The sequence below is a fragment of the Ictalurus punctatus genome, chromosome 10 (assembly GCF_001660625.3).
Source record: "Ictalurus punctatus breed USDA103 chromosome 10, Coco_2.0, whole genome shotgun sequence".
NCBI classification, from domain to species: Eukaryota; Metazoa; Chordata; class Actinopteri; order Siluriformes; family Ictaluridae; genus Ictalurus; species Ictalurus punctatus.
In genome coordinates this window covers 29,265,001-29,282,500 of record NC_030425.2, presented here as the reverse complement: position 1 = coordinate 29,282,500, position 17,500 = coordinate 29,265,001, and the positions used below count along the sequence as shown (strand labels likewise).

The window sequence follows — 17,500 nt, the reverse complement described above, 5'->3', positions numbered from 1 at the left end:
GGGGGGATTTAAAACCTCATGGTTCTGTCCACAGGACGTAACGGCGCCTTCACATACGCGGCTTTTAGAATCGAACCCTGGTACCCTCTTAGTTTAGAGCAAGCCCACTCTGAACTTCCTAGTGATAAAGTGAATCGACTCACCTGCAGGAAGTGAATCAAACAGGCCGTGTTCTCGATGTTTCGGGTGATTTGGGGATTTCCGTGTTTACTCCGTAAAGCTCTGTTTAACTTCCTTCCATCATCGTATTTCTGAAGAGTTTTTTTTTTTTTTTACGAGGACATTTACAGCTCTGCACGCACCTCTACACGCACCTCTACACGCACCTCCGACGTTTGATCATGTGCGGTTTAAGACCAAACCAAATAGCAAACGAACCAAAAGTGATTTGGACTGAGGATAACTTGGTTCTTTTTTCTTTTCTTTTTTTTTTTTTTTTAAAAAAAGTGAAAAAAGCCCCGTATCCTCTTCTCACAGTACGATGTTTCAAACCAATTAGTCTGATTTCGAAGCAGAGAAAAACGTGTTCCTTTGATCCATTTTAATTATGTGCTGTGTGAAACCAAGTAGCAAACGAACCAAAAGAATCAATCTTTCCCTGATTCGGATTCGGAGTCCTAAGCCTTACTGCGGGAAGAGGATGACCGGATCTTTTTTTCTTTTTTTTTTCCTGGATCCAGGTGTCAAGGAGAGAGCTGCCTCTTCTCATCAGAACTGCTTGTGTTTTTCACAGCATGACAAACTGCCAGGTCCACGCTTTTCTCCTTTACCAGAAGCACAAGTCTATTTACTGTCTGCTTCACAGACTGACACAAACATTGACCAGAGACCAGAGAGCGGCTTTTGATCGAGACGAGGCCTAACAAGCCATTCCAGCATGTGTCTTGTCGGTCTTGGTCGAATAAAAGTGACAAGCCAGGTTCCTGAACGGATACATACCTTCAAACACTCCTTGTCACTAACGTACATCGACACCAGCACTTACACACACACACACACACACACACACACACACTAATCTAATGCCGGCACTTTTATTCAGACAAGCAGCGCGAGTCAAAGGTGGACAGCAGCGGGCCAACCCTATTAAAGGAAGCAGAGAGAGAGAAGATGAGAGAGGAAAAGAGGTTGACTGATGTTTGGCCAGTGCTGGTGGACGGAGAGATGCATTTGAAGAGCGCCTCCAAATATTCAGGTTCACTCCGGCGACCGGCCAAGGAATTAAAGAGGGGCCTTGACTTCATTGCATATGCATTGAGTCAAGGGGGCCAGTGCCACGGATCATTACAACAAAGATTCCTATTAATTAGGTGGAATAAACCCAGAGGCAGATGACAAGGAGGCAGGAGGGAGGGAGAGAGAGAGAGAGAGCGAGAGGGAGGGCGAGCTGAGAGCTCTCACTCCTCCGCTCCATTATTTCAACTGAAGCCTTTTCAAAGGGGTCATAAAAATGCAACCTAAATGACACACGGGAAAACAGCTTTCTGCCCCGAGACCATCAATCTCCACATCTCTCGAGGATCTGGTTGAAATCGTGCCCCGCGAGGAGTGTGGATTATTAACAAAAAAGATGATTAACTAGAGCAGTCGTGAGTCTTCTGCGCTACTTCTTTACATCACACGACCCACGACACGGACGTGCTTCCTCTTAAGGCTTCTTCCTCAATATGGGGATTTCTGTGAATCCTTGCGCATTCTAATGAACGAAACTGCGAAGTGCACGTACACGCTTTTTTCACGTCCGGCGAACGACGGATATCTCCACGCCGAGCCGAGATAGACCCGTAGAGCGGAGTTTTTTTCCAGATGACTGGAGCACCCGAGAGGAGAGGTCACGTAGACCCACGTACACAGCTGCGATCGCAGCTCACCTGCTTCAGAATTAGCCGAGCTCCAGCGGGGGGGGGGGGGGGTTACTGCAAATATCCCCCGCACCCCAGAGTGTCGGCCTTGTGTGGGCCGCATCGACTGCACAGAACTCCCTCCTTCCTGCTAAACTCATTATGTTTGACTCAATACACAAAGCTCCAGGTGTACAGAGAGCGTCCGTTTCTCTATTCTCCAGCGTCTCCCCATCGTCTTCCGTGCACCCCCTCGGAGGAGCTAGGGTTACCGCGCACAGACAAAACGTTCACCCAGGCCACAGTAGCAACTGTTCCTCCTGTCACATGGGTCACCCGGGGTGGCGTAATTCACTCGCTCCTCGACAGGGCCGCCAGTCTCCACCTGTTGCCTCTGAAATACACTTGGCATTATTTTCCCACACACGCTAAAAGTGGGACGCGACCCTGTCCTTTCACTTTACGGCCAAAAAAAAAAAAAAAAAAAAAGCGAGAGGAGAATGCCGGACCAAACAACTGCCAAAGAATGCTGACGCGAGGGATCTCGTCCTCCCAGACTGGGACAGTATTTCAGGGCACATAATAAAACAAGGCTTTATCTGTCTTAATTTCATTCACACCGCAAACGAAACTGAATTCTGGAATCTGATTGGTCCGAAGGTGATTCATTTTCTCTAGTGCAGATGCAAATCACAGGTACATATTAAGGCGCTCACTCTAATGGCCTTGTTGTTTCCATAGTAACAGATGATGGAATGAAGGGATGAAAGAAAGATGTTAATGTTTATGGAAGGAGTGTCCGGTGTCAGTGCTTTGCAACAGTGCACATTTGGTATATTTCTAAGTCTTCTGCACCAGAAAGGACCGCCTCGTCGCCCTCTGCCTCAGTGTGAACCTCCGCCGTGTACCATTTGAAACGTGTAACCCCGGTGTTCGCACAAGCACGGCTGTAAGCACCGGATTAGCAGTTAACGAGCTTTTACCAGGAGCCACGGGCAGGCGATCCTGCCAGAACAAGACTGCTGACTAAGTTGGCAGAGACAAATGCTCTCCGATGCCCAGACTAGGAAAAGCTGCAGGCTTCCTTAACTAGACCCAGTCTGACTCTCCGCGATTCTCGCTGCCATCCAGACTACTGTACTGCGGGACTGGAAAAATTAAAAACTGCACGGCTCGAGTGCTTTGTCAGAAATTCCGCTGGCGTTTCAGAGCCAATGAGGCATGGCTGTTCTGACACAAAAAGAGAAAAAAAAACCCCACAGTGGCATTGTGTTGAGCAAGCACGGAGAGACAGAGAATAGGAGCTGTGTCTGAGCTTGCCACTTAATGCTCTCAATAAAAATTATTCGTAAATATAATCAGTTCCTTTCGAGGCTGGAGTTACCTGTATAAACAGAAAACAAAAGAGTTTACAGACTCCGAAACAGAAGTACTGAGAAGAACAGGGTGCATATATATTATATCTATCTATCTATCTATCTATCTATCTATCTATATATATATATACACACACACAATATATCAGCGTTAAATCGTATTGATTATTAAATCAGTGCATTACACAAAGCTACCTTAAACTGCTTATGAACCCTGCTCAAGGTCACCTTCAATCTGTAATGGATGTTAATTTTTTTTTTCTTCCCTACATGTTAGTTTATTTCCTCTAACCAACCCCGCCCCTTCCTCCTCCCCCACCCCCCACCCTCTCTGTTTTCTTTCCCTACTTACGCTTGACATTTTTAACTCTTTGACAAGTGTCGTCTAGAGAGTTCTCCATAAATAATGCATTTTACAATAGCCGGTAAATAAGCGCCAGACACAATCGTTAGGCCCGACTGGCCCTGGAGGAGCTTTTACAGTGAAGGTGACTATTCAGCTTAATGCAGTCCTCCGGGCCTGGGGAGGACATTTTCATTCATTAGAGCGGTCACAAGCACTTAAAGCACTTTAAGGACCTGTTAGACGAGTGCAGGGACGGCAGGATGGAGAAAAAAGAGGTGGTGGCGGGGAGGGAGTGAACGAGGGATGGAGCCGATTGGTCACGGGACCGGCCGGGTTCACAGAAGGCAGCGGCGAGATGACAATCCAAGGGCCGACTTCCTCGCCGTCCGGTTCTAATAGGCCTGATTGAATTTGAGAGCGGTCGACTCTCGGGCTCGCCGTACACATTTAATTAAGTGTGTGTGTGCGGGAGAGAGAAAGAGAAGCGAAGTAATGTCGTATCGACCGACTGCACCACCTTAAATGGTACTTAATGATAACGTGATATTTATTCGGACATCACAAACAGGACGCTATTAAGATCCGGACGTGTTCCAAGGCTGCGTGACCTCCTGAACAGGACATGAGAGGAAGCAAATTACAGCGAGTTACAATGAGCAGACAGATGGTTCGAATTTAGTCCTGAAGACAAAGCTGCAACAGTTGTTCTCCGTGCCTCAGCGTCATCTGGCTCTAAGCTTAGCGATGTTTTTTAGCCTTTTAGCCTGGTCTATCAGTTATGACGCAGAGACAATGACTACTTTTGGAGTCACGATAAAAGGGTTAATTCATGCACGCCCAGCTGCCTAGAACGCTAGAGAAAAATCAGCTACCGGTCCCCAGTAATTTACAGCCACGACAAGCAAGCAGAGCACTCAGGAAGCGTCACTCAGCCAACCTTAAGGTCACTGAACCTCTTGGCTCTAACAGTTCAACACCGACGCCCCAAGCATTCGCGAAACCTCTCGTCTCGCACAAGTCCAGGAACTCGTCCCTTGGAGTTTATTTTCACACGACGCGAGCGATCACGGCTCGAGGCCACGTCCGTCTCCGTCTCCATTACGTCCAGATTAGCACAGCTGTACACTACAAGCTGAAGCACCCTCTCCTCGGCGCACCAAACATACGGCCTTCGGGATTACAAGCCGCACTTGACCGCTTAGATTTCTTCGAGAACCGGCCGCACCAGCTGGGACTCATTAGCATAAGGCCGTAGCGGCATTAAAAACGAGAGCGGGAGCTAACGTGCGTGATGAGACGAGACCTTTATACTGCCGAGGACTTCCAGTTGATCGCGGTTAATCACGGACACGAGCCGGGGGAAATCGCATCGACGAGTCTACAAAACTGCGGCGGGAAGGACTCGCCATGCATAAACGATACGCGTGTCATTTACTCGTGTGTATCGTAGACTCGGTAATGATGCTCCTCTGTTTTCTAAATCGGATCGTCGTTCACGATAACGACGGCACGCGAAGGAATGAATCTTTATGACCCGTCGTCTTCTCGCAAATCAGTTCCCGATGAGAACATGACAAGTCGGGGGATAACCGGCAGCCGTACGCTGACGCTGTTTATTAAAACGGGCGGGGGAAAATATTTTTTTGACCTTTGCCAGACTGCACGAGGCCACCGGCAACTACGAATAAATTATTACCAAGACGAAGAGAAGAAAACAGGGTGAAAAGTTAGAGAAGAAAAATGATTTTTATTTGAATTAAGGTCTAATTTATTCATGTGATGAAGTGTTCCCCAGACGCTCCAATGAGTCGAGGGTGCCTCTTGGGAGAAGCCTTGTAGTGTGTGTGTGTGTGTGTGTGTGTGTGTGTGTGTGTGTGTGTGTGTGTGTGTGTGTGTGTGTGTGTTATGTTTGGTTATATTCAGTCTTACATAGTTCTAATTAAGTGTAGAGGCACTATTAAAGCAACTATTCTTAATATTTGTTTTTCCTGACATCCTCCTGGCTCCCGAGCAACATGTTGGTTTAGCTTCTAATGCTGGGAACTGAAATAATAATAATAATAATAATAATAATAATATATATATATATATATATTTTTTTTTTTTTTTTAACTGTGCCTGCAGTAAAGTCTGAGATAGACTTTCTTATTCGTACAAATACGGCAGTAAAATGTAAAAATAATAATAATAATAATAATAAATCACTAAATAAACATCATGTATGGGACACTTTAATATCTCCTGTGTAGTTTATTAGAGGATAAATAACGTGTACAGCATGACGCATGAAAACTTGCACTATTAAACCAGGCATATTAATTTAGCTAGCATTAGAGATGAATTTTTATCAAAACTGTTGTTGTTGTTGTTGTTGTTGTCATGTTAATGTCATTTCTGTCACGTTAGCCTAATATTAAATTAATCACAACAGAGAAAATGATGATATAAATCAAGACTCTCTCTCTCCTGCGTATCAGTAGTAGATTATTAGCCTATTAAACATGACAGGAGGAAAGTGGGCGTTTTTATAATTTGCATATTCGTGCATATTCATAGCCCCTGACATTATAATCAGGGTGAAGGTGTACAGATAATCCTCGGATGGTCTATTTTTGTTTTTTTGTTTAGTTTTTTTTTAACGTAGTTTCTTAAAACGACAATGTGGAATGCAAAAACTTTTTTAGCAATAGACCATGCATGGCAATTAGTGATAAATATTTATAAAATTATTGTTGTTGTTGTTATGGTAATATAATTTTTGACATGTTTTCCTGCTGTTCTTAATCACAATTAATCACGGTGAAAATGTCGATTTAAACAAAACATTTATCCTTTTCATGCATGAAACGCAGACATCAACCGAGTCAGAAGCCCAATAATGTTATAAAATAAATCACTTCTGTATATGTTTCAGCTGATCGTGGTATAAATATTGGGGGGGTGGCAGGTTGGGGGGGGTTGCGAGGGTTATGGGGTAGGGGAGTTGTGGGGGATGTGGGGGAGTTTGTAATTGCTAGAGGAACTACGCCCCTGCTTTCATGCTATAGATAGTGATGTTAGTAGGGGGCGTTCCCTAATTTGCTTATTCATGCACATTCACAGCCTCTCACGTTTTACCTAACAGAGTAACGTTGTAGAGGAAATCTTCATACGTTTTTAAGTTGTGAATTATAATGATATATATTCAGTATATTTAACAATGTATGATACTGATAGTGTAAATTACACATGTAAGTATCTCCTACGCAAACAGTTCATTTGAAATCAAACAAAATCTCCTGCGCCGACTGCGCACAAGGGGGCGAAGAGAACTCCGCACCCAGCGTACGGGGGACTTATTTCGGTTAGCGGGCGAGTTGAATTTTGCGGAATGAATGCTGTCGTCTGTGCTGAAGAATAAAAAAGGTAATGTTCCTGGCGTCGGGTCGCTGGCGTGTGTTTTACGGTCTGAGAGTTTGGCTTGGAGCGGCGCGAGGACCACACTTAAGCCCGAGGTGTAGTGCCACCCACTCTTTGTCACACTGGAGCCCGTTCAGAACAAACTGGAAACATGGCCACGTCAGTCCTCCCGGGTTTGAGTGTGTGTGTGTGTGTGTGTGTGTGTGTGTGTGTGGAGAAGATGGAGTGTTTATGAAAATGAGAATATAGACGCAGTAAGAGAAAAGGACACTGATATATGCCTGAAGCCGTCTAAGCACAGCTTGTGGGCTCTTGCTAAAGCCATGAATAAGGCACTTGTGCATGAACATGTACAAACACAGATGTCCACATGCGTGCACTTACACTCTTTCTCTCTCTCTCTCTCTCTCTCTCTCACACACACACACACACACACACACACATGTTGAGGCCTCCCATACCATCTTGCTCTGTCTTCGTCATCTCCTCCAGCTTCTTCTGCTTCAGCGTGTCCACCACGTCGGCCAGGCTCCCTTTGCGGCGCTCCGGCGTTCCGAAGGCGGAGGCTCCCAGCAGGTCACCTCGCTCCCGTGCCCCCTCCTCCGGCTTGTGCGGAGAGGTAGAGTTATTCCGGAAGGAGTAGAGGGAACATACTTTATTGCTGTCTGACTCCTAAAGGAGAAAAAACAAAGAGCAAAGAGAGGGGAGAGGAGATTGTTTAGGCCTCAAATCTTTTTCTGAGTGTTTTCCCAGATGCCACAGGGGGGGAAGTGGAAAGGCAACGATTTGTGGATTGTCGAAATGTCAGCGTGCCGCAAGATGATCAGAGAACCGTTAAAGATCTTACATTTAACGATAACGCGTTTTTCTTTCTTTCTACTCCGCGCCACTGCAATTCCATGCTACAGCGTGTTGTTGGAGTCGGAGTCGGAGCACCGAGCGATTCGCCGGTCCCTCCAGCCGCTGGCTGCTTCTGCGCTGAACCCTGCGTGCGCTCGTAAATCTCGGCCCTGTCTGGAGCTGCTGTTGTTTTGCGATCCCACCTGCGCGTGGTTTAGTGGTTAACTGAGCTGTTGTCTGAGATCCCAACACTCACAAAACACTTTCTCAATATGTAAAGCGTTAGAACGTTAGAATCCTAGCGTCGGTCTAAAATCACACTCGTCTGAGATTGAAAACATGACGCGAGATAAAAACTTTTTCTTTTTTTTTTTTTAAAAAGTACTTAGCGTGCACTAATAAAACTAAAGCAGCCTGTTCCAGCTCCTCCTGGAATGGCATTGTGAAACGCTGGCAGCTCGTGATTGATGAGGGGCAGAGGAACTCGGAGGAAGGAATTCTGGGATGGGTCCAAGAAGAGCACGGGATTGCTCCATCGTACTGTATACGGCGCTGCTTAATCCCTGAAAATATGCAGGAATGTGAAGAGCCGAGAGCGCAGAGAGGTTAGCAGATGTGCATGCGGAGCAGCCGGTCTCTGTGCAGCGTGGTGCCCCGGGCACAGACGGACAACAGGGCAAGAGGGCACGGGGGCAAGAGGGCGGGGAGATTATGCAGCAGATAATTCGGAGCGATCGCCTGGCACGAGGTTTTACACGTTACATACACGTTCCTTTCTCTTCTCGTTTTTTTTTTTTTTTAATCTCCCGTTCACGCTCTCCACCGTCCTGTTGAGTTCTCTTTCACAACACAACACAACACCTGTCCTTGTCACAAAACTCTCACTACAACAACTCTCCTAAACTACCCTCCAGCCTGCTGTAAAACAAAATAAATAAATAAATAAAACAATTTCATCCATGATTTGCAAATGAAAAACACTCTCAAAGATCAAATGAGCACAATTAATTTTCCCCTCGTCGTATGAAGAGAGAATCGGCTTGAGTCTGAGAAGACGCAGGAGAAATTCTTTATATCTTTATAATGCTTTTCCTAATTACACCAATCACACAAAAGCTCTCGTTAATCCAATTACACACGCTGTAATATCGAGCACCTGAGCAACACACTGCATTTACATAAGAGAAAGAGAGAGAGAGAGAGAGAGAGAGAGAGGGGAGGAGGAGGAGGAGGAGGAGGAGAGACCACCCAGAAATAAACCACTGTGTGTGGTGTGAGGAAGCAGAGTTACTGTTATTTCCCTATAACAGCATGTCATGAAGTGTTTTATTCCTCTTATATGAATGTCATTTGAAAGAAAGAAAAAAAGCCTCTTTCTTTTCTCTCTATCTTGAAGTTAATTAGACCAAAAAAAAACCTAAAATACAACATAGCTTGTCACTGGTGTTACGCGCACCTTCCATAAATGGTATGGACCCGTTAAAGTCCCTGCGAATGAGCTGTTACTATAGAAACGATAACGTATTCGAACTACCGTCACTGCGGTCAGAGCTGCTATTATGGAAAATGAATCAACGCCTTCTGACCAATCAGAATCCAGAATTCGACAGCGCTGCGGTGTAACCACTGAATAATCGGACGCATCGTTCTTTAATAAGTAAAAACTGCACCGAGGGCAAATACCTGTGGTGTAAGACGGATAATACACTTGGAGACTCACTGTTATAGGAAAATAATTGGAAAATGTCGGCGCTCCGGTTCTGTTTAGTTCTGGGTCAGTTCTTTGGTTGTGTTCTGTTCCGGATTAAGGGGATTTTGGGTCAGCAGTAAGAGAGGAGGAGACAAATTTCCTTTTATAAGCAGTAAACAATGAGGGCCTGTCAGAGGCTCTTCAAGTTCCTGTGTCCAATAGAGAGAAGCCATAGAGACCGAGTCCACACATACACACACACACACACACACACACACTCAAGGACTCCTACTCCCACTCTCACCCTCTCATTGTCTCCCTATTTATAGATTCATAAAATCGCTCTGACGTGAAGTGTAATTCAATACGTCGCTCTCTGCGACTTTTTCGCTCCGCGAGGGATCTCGGAGTCACTTGCGGGCGGCTTTAGACTTCAAAGCCGAACATTTGGCGAAAGTCTTCTTTCCAGAAGTCTCCAGAGGGACAAACCGTTACGCTCGTGCTGCGTCCTTGGGACGAAAATCCGCCTCAGCTGGGACGCAGTGTTTAGAGGACGCGTGAGACTACACAGCACCGCGCGTCGCTAAAATTAACGCCGTTTATCAGCCGTGACGCTGGAGTAGCACTGGCCCTCACGTTTGGGACGAAAACGAGCCGGAAGCTTTTGAGTCTATTAATATTTCTATTCCGGCCGCTCTGTTCTGAGAGTGTATCGGGGTGAATTAAAGGCGCAGTAAGCGATTTTTGCAGTCAGTCACAGTTTTTGCTGATATTTTAATATTCCAATCTCTCCAGCATGAGCAGGCTGAAACAACAAGGAGAAACAACACATGATGTGGAACATCTGGCCAATCAGGACAAGCTAGCTGTCATGTCATGTCGCCTGTCAAATCAGGACTGGCGTCCAGGACTTCTCTGTAACGTGATAAGCTGTGGCTGTTTATAACGTACGCGAGAACAGGAATTAACTTGTTGCACATAACATTTAATACGACTATAAACTGATCGAAATGATCATGTGCCGCTGTTTAATTGAAACGATTATCAATGTCAGGGTGGTAACAGTGACGCCGCTTCATTATTTTTACTGTAACATCACCACACTGAGTGATTTATTCCGTAAATAACCGGGTCGATGGAACGGAACCTCGGCCCTACAGAACACGCCATGAAACCCATATTTCATCCATCACTCGTTTACTAAGAACATTGCCAAGTCTTACGAGTGTAAATGGCCTGTGCTAATCTCCCTACTCACTTCGTGGAACCGGGGATGTGTGTGCGTGTGTGTGTGCGTGTGTGTGCGCGCATGTTTCTCACCATGCGCTGCTGGGCCGACACCAGGCTGTCCCAGTCGGATTCAGGCGGCACGCTGCTGCTGACGGGAGGCAGTTCCTCGCCGTGCATCTTGCCATGCAGCAGGTTGTGAATCGGCAGCTGCGGTGCTGCCAGCGGCTCCATGCCTTCGTCCTTCTCCCAAACCAGGCGCTCCTGACCCACTCCGTCCTCACCGACGTCCGCGCCCGAGGCAAACGGAGAGGTGGCTTGTTTGGAAGACATGATTCTGCTAAGACACGGAGAGAAACAAGAGCGAGATGAGGAAGGAAGGCCAGACAGCACAGAACTTCCAACTTCAATGTTCTCATTATTCTCATATTTTTACACCGTAACCTGAACCTGTTCTTGAGCTTTGCAAAGATCCTCTCACAAGCCCTCGAACTGAATGCCGCTTTCTTTTTAACGCTTTATTTAATGTAAACAGCCCAGGAACTTCTGAGGGCGGGCCCGATCCTCCGATTAACACGCTAGGAAGGTTACCGTGCTACAGAACGGGCTCAGGGAGGAACGGAAGCTGGATTTCTTTTAGCCCGTACATAATGACGAGTCGATAAACATCCAAATACATGGTTCATATTACAGGAGACACCTATAACATTGTCATTTGTAGCTTTTTCCTCTTTCGTAAGCATAAATCACGAGCTTGGCGAAGCGAAATTTACTTCACACAACCAGTTAATTAACCGGTCCCAACAACTCATCGTGCTAGACATCAAGATTCCAGCTGCGCTGTTTTTCGCAAATTAACTTCATTTTCATCCTCTACACATTACCAAAGCTTTTACTACCGCACTATTTCACTCGCACGCAAATAATTAACACAAATTACTCAAATTAATGACCGACAGAAAAGTCGGTCGTGCTCCTCATGCGCCAGGTACGAGAGAAGGGGAAGTTTTAGAAAAATAAATGAAAAGATTTGCTTTAAATTTTGCGAGCGCCGCTTCGCAGCTTCGAGCTCCCCGTCAATTAATACACAGCCGCACACACGCTGTTCTGTACAATGGGGGAAATTAATACGGAGGGTGCTAATCTAATTAAGCTCTTGGTATAAATAACTGTATCATAAGGCTTTCCTACTGATCTGAAGTGCTGAGAAGCAGCCAGCACGTGTTTACTCCTAATCCCCTTTTCCCTGCGTCTGCTCTGTGCGGTTTATCTATGCTGGATATCCAGCAATTAAACAGCACCTCAGGACTCTACACACACTGCTAACTATTAGCCAGGGGAGGGCTACACTGCACTATGAAGTGAGCAAGACTTGGAGAGTTGAAGTGAAATGTAAAAAAAAAAAAAAAAAACTACTGGTCGAGTTGGCATCGGAACCAGAGGGCATGGGAATTAGAGGTCAAGGTTCCCTCCACTGTGCGCTAATGTCTTCTTTTTGCCTGCTGGGAGATGAAACCGAGGCAGGCTGGGTAATGAAGGCAGCCCAAGGTGCCTCCAGAACTCTATCTCCCAGCTCTGCCAAGTTTTACAGCATGGAGTCCATCAGGGGGATGAAAACAAATGAGACGTACATGGCGAAGTTAATCTGTTCCTGCGTTTGTCCACCTACCCTCATCTACCCCATGTACCTCTATCTATTCCCCATCTACTCTAGTCTATCCCCTATCTACCTCTGTTTACCCCATCTACTGCCATCTACCACTCATCTACCCTCGTCTACCCCATCTACCTCTATCTATTCCCCATCCACTCTAGTCTACCCCGTCTACCTCTATTTACTGCCATCTGTCACCCACCTACCCCATCAAACCCTGTCCACCCCATTTTCTGCCATCTACCACTCATCTACCTTTGTCTATCCCATCTACCTCTATCTATTCCCCATTTATTCTAGTCTACCCCATATACCTCTGTTTACCGCATTCTGCCACTCATCTACCCCCATTTACCTCTGTCTACCAAGTCTACTGCCTCCTCTCCTCCCATTTTACTGGTGTCTATATCTTGTCTATCCCCATCTATCTTTGTTTGCCCCACTATACCCCCATCTATCAACCGTATACCCCCTTCTACACCCGTCTATCCCTTGTCTACTTCCATCTCCCCATTGTCTACCCTGTATACCCCCGCATCTAGCTCCTGTTTAACCCTGTCTACCCAATCTGCCAGTTTTCTGTCTACCCTGTGTACCCCATTCCTACCCTAATCCCATTTCTACCCTCTATCCCTAGCCTGTACCCCTTTTAATAATGTATGTGCCTGTCAACTATCATATACCTCTGTCCAATCCCATCTACCTCCATCTACCCCTGGTCTATATCCATCTATACCCATCTACCCCAGTATATGCCTGTCTATCACCATCTGCCTCTGTCTAAGTCCATCTATCACCACCTAACCCTCGTCTACATCCATCTTTACGCAATTACCCCTGTATATGCCTGTCTATCACCATCTACCATTGTCTAAGCCCATCTACCCCATGTCTATATCCATCTATACCCATCTACCCATATGTATGTCTGTCTATCACCATCTACCTCTGTCTCAGTCCATCTACCACCACCTAACCTTCATCTACATCCATTTTTACCCATCTACCCTATATATATATATATATATATATATATATATATATATATATATATATATATATATATAGAGAGAGAGAGAGAGAGAGAGAGAGAGAGAGCTATGCCTGTCTATCACCATCTACCTCTGTCTAAGCCCATCTACCACCACCTAACCCTCATCTACATCCATCTTTACCAATCTACCCCTATATATGCCTGTCTTTCACCATCTACTTCTGTCTAAGCCCATCTATCCCATGTCTATATCCATCTATACCCATCTACCCCTATATATGCCTGTCTTTCACCATCTACTTCTGTCTAAGCCCATCTATCCCACGTCTATATCCATCTATACCCATCTACCCCTATATATGCCTGTGTAATCCAATCTAAGGCCATCTACTGCTGTCTACACCCATCACTCCCCATCTACTTCCGCCGATGCCCATCTATCCTCTATCTGTGCCCGCCTACAAGTAACTCTTGACCCCTTCTAGAAAAAATAACTACTTCATTTGAAAATGTGCCATCCATTTACACGCAAAAACACACACAACACACTTGAGTGAGCACTTACACCGGCCGGCGCTCTGGATATGAATCATTAAATGCAGTTCATTAATTAGGGCAGCTCGCAGTGCGGAACAATACGAGCTTCCGTGACGATCGCACGCATCCACACTCATCGTGTGATGAGCACACTCGGACAATAGACGGCTGTGGAAGTTTAATCAAACACACCATAACAGTTGTGTAAACAATGGGCGTGTCCGTCAACATGGACAGCGAGGAGGGGGCGGAGACGGAGGAGGCGGAGACATGAACCTCAACCTCAACCTCAACCTGTGATCGCTCCTGGTTTCTTAAACGACACAAAATCCTTGCTTTTAATCGGCTATAATAAAGCCGGTTTTCTTTCTATCTAAAACGAAAGAATGAAAAAAAAGGGGGGAAATTCAGAATTCAGAGAAAAGTTTAGTAACACGAGGACAGAAAGAAGAAAGAGCACAGCAAGCGATTCTGCCACCATTTTTTATTCATGGATCCAAAGCACCCGGCGTTTCTTCAGCGGATTGCGAGTGAAACAAAGCACTTCTTTTGTATTACACACTAAATCAAGTGGTATTATTTTACCTCTAAAATATTCAGTCTCTTAGGCACTTTTCCTCCAGTCTCCAGCCATCAGTCAAACCGCTGAGGCATGAGAGTGTGTGTGTGTGTGTGAGAGAGAGAGAGAGAGAGAGAGAGAGAGAGAGAGGAGCTGACTCCATCCTCCCGTAACATGTGTCTACAGCAATCTTGTTAGAAAATGCAACAGATCTGCGCCCGGGCTCCGTAACTGTATTTGTCAGTTGGAGTTAATAATTTATTAGGGGAGCCGGGAGGGTCGAGCTGCTCGTGTGCGCAGCCAAGGCTGAGTGCTGGGGTTGAGCTTGTGGCTCACACACACACACACACACACATATACACATCCTGCACAGCCCCAACCTCATTGCCCACATGTCCATGAGGCTAATATTCACCCCCTCCTCCTCCTCCCTGCTGATACAGTTATGATAATTAAACAATATGGGCCAAACCAAATTGAAAAAAAAAGATGGGGGGGGGGGGGGGGGGGGGGGGGGTGCTGTGTGTGTGTGTGTGTGTGATTCATCATCCTTTATTCCTCATTCTTAAGGCAGGTCCTTGCGGCTTTTTTTGTCCACGCAAACCATAAAATTCTGTTTGTAAAACCATCCTGTTTAAAATTACGAGCGGAATATGACAAGAGGATGCGGTACACATGTAAAGAGGCGCTATAATTTATTAAATTAAACCCTCTACTTCATGCTGAGAAACCCCCCCCCCCCCCCCCCCCCCCCCCCCCCCCCACACACACACACACACACACTTTCCATCATTTAGATGAATAATTCAACATTTCTCCGGTTAATAACTCGGATATACGTCGACCTTTTGCGCGGAGAATAGAGCTGTAATGCAGCAACACTATCGGTATCTGTATCTATACATGAAGTGGGTGTGGCCTAAATCTGAAGAGGGGTTTTTTTTTTCTTTCTTTCTTTCTTTCTTTTTTTTCCCATTCTTTTCTGGAATTAACAGTGAGATCTTCCTCTACACCCACATAAACGCTGGAAAACACCAGCAGGGGGAAAATAAAGTAAAAAAAAATAAAAAATAGTGCTCCTCCTGTTCGTGTCCATTTAGAACTTGTTATCTGTTCAAATGGAATAATTGGTATTGCAGGGAATGTTACAGTGCTGCTCGTCGTATGAATTCCTAACCAGGCCTCTCCGACTCACACTCGGTTACACAATAACAATACACAGCTAACAAACCGGATTAATCAATAAATGGAGAGGGAGCATGGCGTGTCTATAATCTCTCTCTCTCTCTCTCTCTCTCTCTCTCTCTCACACACACACACACACACACACACACAGAGAGAGAAGAGACGAGGCAAACAGAGAAGGCCTCTATATATAGCTGACAATATTGCAGCGCATTTTAAAAGGATTAAGAGTTACGTCCTTGAGCAGCGAGGGGCTCATGTGGCCGTGTGTGTGCGCGGAATGCTTTGACTCATGAATTGTTGCCCGTGCTAATGTTTCATCACGCAAAAACAAACCTCTGTTTAATTGGTCTGAAGCACAAGGAGCGAGCAAAGCAACCACCCACACACACCCTCCTCCATCCCGCGCACTGGTGTCCCTGACGGTCTTATGACTCGAGGCCATGTGTCTTAGGATATCCGCTTTCACCTTTCTCAATCGTAAGACACCCCCTTCTCTCTCTCTCTCTCTCTCTCTCTCTCTCTCTCTCTCTCTCTCGGCCCGTGGTCCCTCACTCTTGACCTTTTATAGACAATAGCGATCAGTAACTTCTGAGCTGGGCCATTAAAGCCAAGTCTGCCTCCCCAGCCCCCCCCCCCCCTCCCCTTCCCCCCCAACAGCCCCCCCTCCCAGCCCCCGACCTACCCCTCGGTCTCCAGTCCAGTCCCTTAAATCACAAAGTCAACTCCAGAGAAAAACATTACACACACACACACACACACACACACACACACACACACACAACGCCACCTTCTGATTCAGACGTATGGGAAGAGAAATAATCAAACCAAAAAGTGAAAAAGTGGGGAGCAAAAAAAAAAAAAAACAAGAGAGCCATTGTTCCAGGAGCTAACGATGGGCGAGCTGAAAAATGGCAAAAAGCTGCTTTATGACGGGGCTTCAAGTTTCCATGGAGTTACAGAGAACACACACACACACACACACACACACACACACACACACACACACACACACACACACACACAATAATAATAATAATAATAATCATCATCATCATCCTAGAGCGGTGAAAAGTAAAAAGTATTTCTTTATTCATACAAAACTTCACACAGTTGCTAAAACTTCCAGCTTTTAATTACAACAGCCTTCTGTTTTGACCCTGAACATTTATTTAATCTTTTTTTTTTTTTTTTTTTTTTTTTTTTTTTGATGGTGTTGGTAATTATCTCGCTGAGATTACTCACTTCTACACAAACAGCACAAAGTGTATAAAGTAAAGCGTGTCTTTATTCCTCTCCTTTTTTTTTAAACAGCTCTGCACTTTTAAATGCGATATGTCAATCGTTCTATTTCTTTCTCCTTTTTTGTTTTTTTTGTTTTGTTTTTTCTATTCCTTTTAAAAAGCCCGCTGTTTCCCGGGTTACGGCCGTGTAAAGATCATAAATGTCTTTCCACTGATAGGACTTTTCTTTCCATTTTCACCGGATGATGATGATGATGACGACGATGATGATGACATCAAAACCGGCGTACACACCTACACATTCTGCAGAGAATACATGAATGCAAACAGAGTGACAAAAGAGCATGAGACGCAGAGAGAGAGAGAGAGAGAGAGAGAGAGAGAGAGAGAGCACAGAAGCTCACACAGGTGACAAGGCCCTTGGCGTCCTCACCTCCTCTAATGAGCGTTCTGTTCCACATCTGGAAACATCACTAACGCACCTACAGCCGTTTAGCACAATTCAATTATCACGAGTCTGAGCGAGCGTTTGGATTGTTCATACGGTTTCACACAGCCGAGAGAGAGAGAGAGAGAGAGAGAGAGAGAGAGAGAGAGAGAGAGAGAGA

General features: G+C 45.6%; 1 protein-coding gene across 11 annotated transcripts in view; it reads right to left on the bottom strand.

Annotated features, from left to right (window-relative positions):
* sox6 (SRY-box transcription factor 6) overlaps positions 1–17,500 on the bottom strand; it is a 194,982-nt gene that overhangs the window by 115,737 nt on the left and 61,745 nt on the right. For 8 of the 11 annotated variants that reach the window (XM_053683309.1, XM_053683312.1, XM_053683310.1 and 5 more), the window contains 2 exons: positions 10,813–11,059; positions 7,424–7,634 (listed from right to left, as the gene is read on the bottom strand). In XM_053683309.1, coding sequence (XP_053539284.1) covers positions 7,424–7,634; positions 10,813–11,059 — 458 coding nt within the window. The remainder of the gene's footprint in view (positions 1–7,423; positions 7,635–10,812; positions 11,060–17,500) is intronic. The other 3 variants (XM_053683311.1, XM_053683313.1, XM_017478064.3) reach the window with 1 other exon arrangement.